This window comes from Triticum dicoccoides, chromosome 5B, assembly GCF_002162155.2.
Source record: "Triticum dicoccoides isolate Atlit2015 ecotype Zavitan chromosome 5B, WEW_v2.0, whole genome shotgun sequence".
Lineage (NCBI taxonomy): Eukaryota > Viridiplantae > Streptophyta > Magnoliopsida > Poales > Poaceae > Triticum > Triticum dicoccoides.
Window position 1 is genome coordinate 57,443,094 of NC_041389.1, and position 6,323 is coordinate 57,449,416.

The 6,323-nt window shown below is 43.1% G+C and overlaps 1 protein-coding gene across 1 annotated transcript; it reads left to right on the plus strand.

The window, feature by feature from the left end:
- The first annotated feature begins 624 nt into the window (after positions 1-624).
- LOC119307812 (wall-associated receptor kinase 5-like) lies at positions 625-2,616 on the plus strand. Its single transcript, XM_037583905.1, has 2 exons — positions 625-637; positions 1,415-2,616. Exons 1-2 carry the CDS (start codon positions 625-627, stop codon positions 2,614-2,616), a joined length of 1,215 nt encoding a protein of 404 aa, XP_037439802.1.
- The last annotated feature ends 3,707 nt before the right edge of the window (positions 2,617-6,323 follow it).

Consider the following 6,323-nt stretch of genomic DNA (forward strand, 5'->3'; position numbering starts at 1 on the left):
TACATGTGCATATACTAATAAATCTGCTTCGTGGTGGAGTATGATGAAGTTTTTTACCACGACCAGCTTTCCGACATGCATGCTGCCTTTTGTCAACCAAAATATAGATTCGCATGGTCAACTTGGTTTAATGCTTCCATGTTTTATGTAGATATCAATGAGTGTAAACAGCCACAATTATATCCATGTTTCGGCAAGTGTACCAACATGAACGGATCTTTCGAGTGCACATGCTCACAAGGATACCAAGGAAACGCCACCCACAAAGATGGTTGTGTCCAGTTCATAAACACAGGTGGGCACTATTGCTTCTTACTTTCCCTAGGATCAAGATGTATATAAACTATCTTAGATAAAGCACAATATTTCCAAAACACGTACTTCCTCCTTTTCCAAAATGGAAATTTTAGATTTGTTCTAAGTAGAACGTATTTAAGCCTAACCGATTATATATAAAATATACCAACATCTTTAAGAACGAGTTAGCTTCGTTAAATCAATTATGAAATGTGTTGTCAAGATGTCTTTATTTGGTGTCACACACACATATGTTGCTATATTTTTACACGTTTGTAAGACTTAAAAGTTCGACTTTGAAATCATAAAGATACTAACATTTTGGAAATGGAGGGAGTAGGTGAAAAGATATTGTTCCTTCTCAATCATATTTAGAAAATCCCTCTTATTGTCTTAAATGCAAAGAATATCCTCATACTTAGTTCTATGTATTAGCTCATGAACAATAAAAATAGAGTATGTTGCATGAAAAATAAGCTAAAAATTAGTTATGCGATGCAGATACAATTCATATTTCTTATACTAAATCTAGATTATATTAATATATTATTTCAAGTGGCGACAATCCCTAAATAAATCAGTTGCAACCCACAATTATATAAGAATGGAATGCCGCCATTTTATAGAGGAGTAAAGAACACAATCAATAAGAAAGTTTTTTAATGATGCATAGAAGAAGAAACTTATAAGAATATATGTACGATTAAATATGCCATGAAACATATATTTTTACATTACTACTAACAGATGAATACATTTCAAAATTTCAAAATAGAAGCCAACACTTTCTCTAGCTATACATACTATTATCTATGTCCTTTCTCGTGCGAACCACATGCGATTTTGGTTAGTGGCTGGTTAGCGGACTTACAAGGGTTAAATATTGACCCCTCCTATTAGTTGGTTCACCTCAATTTGAGACATAGTTTTGGCTGGATTTTGATATTTTTGAAATTTAAGCCTGGTATAGTTAGTAGATTTTTGGTCAATTGGGTGATACCTCTCCCCCTAACAAGACTTCAAACCCTGAGTCCAACCTCATATTTGTTCTTTTAAGTACTGTTGAGTTATGTCACCGCATACGCTAATTACGAGCCCATCGATCTATTTTTTGCAGGTTTAATCATTGGCTTATCAGTTTCTAGTGGCCCAACTATTCTAATTTTGTTTCTTGCCTCAAAGATAATAGTACGCAAGCTTAAGCATAAAAAAGAACGGAAGTTGAGACAAAAGTTCTTCAATCAAAATCGTGGACAATTGTTGCAAAAATTGGTATCTCATAGGTCAGATATTGCAGAGAGGATGATCATCCCACTTAGGGAGCTAGAAAAGGCCACAAACAAGTTTCATCCAACTCGTAAGCTTGGTGGTGGAGGGCATGGTACCGTATACAAAGGAATTTTATCAGACTTGCATGTTGTTGCAATCAAAAAGTCAAATATTGTGGTCAAGAGTGAGATTAACGAGTTTATAAATGAAGTTTCCATACTCTCACAGATCAATCATAGGAACATTGTAAAGCTTTTTGGATGTTGTCTTGAGACAGAAGTCCCCTTGTTGGCTTATGAGTTCATTTCCAATGGAACCCTATGTGATTATCTTCACAAGAAACCACTAAGATCAGTACCTTGGCGAGACATATTAAGGATTGCAGTAGAAATTGGCAAAGCCCTTTCTTACCTTCACTCGGGTATTTCTGTCCCCGTAATACACAGAGATATAAAGTCCACCAATATACTTCTTGATGATGCTTTGACAGCGAAGGTGTCTGACTTTGGAGCTTCAAGGTACATTCCTAAAGATAAAACAACAATTACAACAGTGGTGCAGGGAACGTTGGGATATTTAGATCCTATGTACTTTTATTGTGGCCGTCTAACAGAAAAAAGTGATGTTTATAGCTTTGGAGTTATTCTCGTTGAGTTGCTTACAAGGAAGATGCCAATTATATATAGATCCTCCACCGGTGATGGGCTAGTTGCACAATTTGTTGAACTACTTGCAGAAGGTAAATTGGTAGAAATACTAGATCCGCAAGTAATTGAGGAGGGAGGTAGCCAAGTTGAAGTGGTAGCTTCTCTAGCTATGTCGTGCATAAAGCTAAGAGCAGAGGAGCGACCAACTATGAGGTTAGTGGAGATGATACTAGAAGCACTTCAAGGACCAAAAGAACATTTTCGGGATCGGGATGCAACATATGGGGGGAGTTATTCGGCAATGAGATATACATCACCAGTAAGAAGAACAAGTTTAGAGGACACGAGCAGACAATATAGTCAAGAAGAAGAGTTTGTGTTGTCCGCAAGCTACCCTCGATAGTCTTACTTATAGTTTACATGTGAAATAGTTGGTATGTATAACATGCATGTGTGTTGTGTGTGTTCGAACATTGTGTGTGCTTCAATTTTTTGGTTCTTTAATGTTATGTTTCCTATCAAAGTATGTCAATTACATGGTTGATTGATTCTTCATTGAACATCTGCTTCCTTCATAATGTGGGCACTCACTGTATAGTACATATACTTATTTTTCTTCAAGCTGGGTTGCCCTAATTTCCATTGCTCACATATATAATAGAAATTCTGAAACAAAATCCAAAGTATATGTAGCGCTCAAAATGTTGTTGATCAAAGATATAGTTAGCTAGTGTGGTTAATATTTTCTATTTCAAAATTCAAGGTGATTTTAAAAATAACTAGAAAAGTCGCCCCTTCCTGTAAATCTGCGCGTACAACATATTATTTCATAATTTTGAATCTTATATGGGCAACTAATATTTCTCAACTTTTCATGGATGATTTCGGTGGACAATATCTACCAGAGAGCTCTAGAAATAGTTATTAATGATCTATGCTGAATAAATTAATTTGAATTTTATTAGTTATATTATTTTATAAAAACAATATATTTATTCTCTTTTCCAACCTTATATACGATCATATTATTTAGTAATTCTTGCAATACTCATATGCTACTTAAAATTAACTTGAAAGCTTATAATTTTTCTAAAAAGTGTACTTTAATCTTTTTGTGTGCATTCTTTTATAATGACAGAAGACTCTAGAATAGTTGTTGTTTTACAATGAATTGATAAAATATGATGAGAGTTACTTTTACAAATAAAAATAATTAGGGTCAAATCTCAACTTTAATCTTATGTGAGATACCTTTATTTCACAATTTTAAATGGGCATTTTTGTGAAACCAAATGACAGTGGGACCCCCGGGGTTTGCCCATGTGAAGAATTCTACCTAATAGACCGTAACGGTCTGTGTCTATCCGAAGGATCACTCGGCGGGGCCGACATCGATAATCCCATCCGACTGAATACAACAACATCCATCCATCCTTTTAAGAGACTTGAATACCATATATAATACTCCCTCCATTCGGAATTACTTGTCTCGAAGGTGGATGTATTTAGAACTAAAATATGTCTAGATACATCCATTTTTGCGACAATTAATTCCGAACGGAGGGAGTAGGTGTAGAACATTTCATCTTTAAAGCTTCTACATCATTAGCAATTGTTTCCACCTTATCAAATAAAACTCCCACTCTATCAATTTTTTCTGCAAATATATTATTCAGTTCTTTTTGGAAAGTGATACATTCTTTAATCATTGCCTCTAGATAATATATGGCTTAGTGAAAGAATATGGCGCCCCATGTTTAATTTTGGTAATTTATGATGGTCACTATGTAGAGAAAAGTCTAAAATAAACCTTGAATTCGTATTCTCGGTCTAAATCAAACCCTCATCTCAAATTCCTTGAAATTGGCACCCCCGTCCTTTGTAATCCCGGTCCATCGACATTGGTCACCACCTGGTGCTCGACGCTCTTTTACCCGTTATTACAACATCTTCAACAGCCGCGCTAAACAAATGCCGCGCCGCAAATTTGGCCATTTTAGCACGCGCGCAACCCGGCGGATGGCTCCAGCGGGCGCGCAATAACCGTGCGCGCGGTATAAGAAGTTGGGCGTGCGGTCGGATTCACTATCTCGCGCGGTGTATTTGGGGTGCCCGCTTCCGCGCGCGGCACACTCGGGCGCTCGCGCCGCACTCTCTCCTCTCCGCCTCCTACGCCCCGCGCGCGCTGGCGCCGGCGAACTGCACCCATGGACGCACGCGCCGAGAGCCCGCTCACCCCATCCTACAGCCGCGACCCCTCCCCCGCCGCCACCACCGCCGCCGCCGCCGGAAACCCTAGCGCGGGGAGCATCGGCCTCGCCACCGCCGGAGCTCCGCCGAGCATCGGCCTCGCGCGCAGCCTCTTCTTGCCGCCGCGGATGACCACGGCGACGGGTGGCGTCGCGCCGGCGCCGTCCTGTGCCGCCGCCGCCCCCTCGAAGCTCCCCAATGCAGTGCGGCCGAAGAAGGGCAAGACATCCGCGAAGAAGAACAAGGCGGCGGACGGCTCCGACAGCTCGAAGGCGATGGAAAAGAAGCTTTTAGGGCGTTTTGCCGTCATGGGAGGCATGGGTTTTTCTTCTCTAATGGGAGGCATGGGTGCACCTCCGGCCGTCATGGGCGGAATGTCTTTCGATGTGCCTCCTCACACACATTCCCATGAAGATGCCATTGAAGATCTTGCCAACACCGTCGGAGCTTCACATGATGCGGTGCGTGATGAGGAGAGGAAGGAAGATTCATCTTCGGAGGCGGAAGAATCGTCTTCGGAAGATGATGACGAAGACGAGGAAGAGGATTGATGTGTCTTTCGTTTGTGTCTTGAACTTGGTCTACATTTTGAACTTGGTTGGATGAACTTGTGGGCATGATTTTAAACTTGTGGGCATGAATTTTTATTCATCAACTTGTTTGTGTGAAATTTTATATGTCATGTTCATTGCATTATTAATATTTCAAATTCATTTTGTGTCCAAAATGTCATATATGCACTGCCCGGTGAGTCGCGCGCGTTGCATTTTTTGCACGCTGCTGGAGCGGCGCGCGCGCTGCATATTTTGCGCGCTGCTGGAGCCAGCGCTGACGACCATGCAAAACCAGCCGAACGACGCGCGGCAAACTACTTTTTTGCGCCCGGCACGAAACGCGGCTGTTGGAGATGCTCTTAGTGAGCAGAGTCGTTTAGATTGACGAGCGTTTTGCATTACAATAATCTGGGCCACGACGTACACGCTGCTCTCGTCTGTCGCTCGCTGCATCCGATCGCTTGAAATCTCAAGTCAGTCGGCCATGTCCCATCGCAGTGGAGTCGTCGTGTGCTCTGAAAACACATGCATGGCATGGCCTGATCGTTAACAAGCCAGGCTCAGGACAAGCACTGTTGAAGAGAAGAAGACATACTTTTCCCAAGGTGAAATCTTGGGCCAGGCACCTCCATCTCTCGTCCAGCAGCTCATCGGTGTGCATGCGGACATGAAAGAAACCTCACTCATGGCATGCTCAGGTGAGATTTCCCAACTCGTCCCCGCTGTCAGCACGGTCGCAGGTCGCGGACGTAAGCTGGCCTACGATTTCTCCTTAATCCAGTGCCAAATAAGCAATCCCCAAAATACATAGACCAGATGATCATAAGATAAGATAACATAAGAGCAACTTCAAGGGGCCGATCCATTTTGTCCGTTTGGGTCATCCGGACATAAAACCTGGTCCAACGGGACGACCCAAACGGACGTCCGTGTACGCCTGCTATCCGTTTCCGACCTAAATTTGACCCAAATCTGGAAACAAATGGGTACGAAGCGGACAGAAGCGGACGCTCCCGTCGCTCGCTACCGCCCGCTTGTGTCTGTTCTTGGTCCCATGTAGCAGTGACTACCCACGAGCACAGCGGCCGCTCGCCACGGCCGCTCGCGCTCGCCGCCTTCCCGTTGGGCCGCTCCTTCACGGTGGCCTCGTGGGTCCGCTTCTCCGCGCGCCTGCTCGAGGTCTTCTTCCTCCTGTCGGACGCCTCCTGCGACCTCGAGCACCTCACCGCGGTCCCCAACCCGCACCTTGTCTCCGAGCTGGCCGCCTTCGCGTCCATCGCCGCCGCCGTCTGCCAGGCGCCGCCCC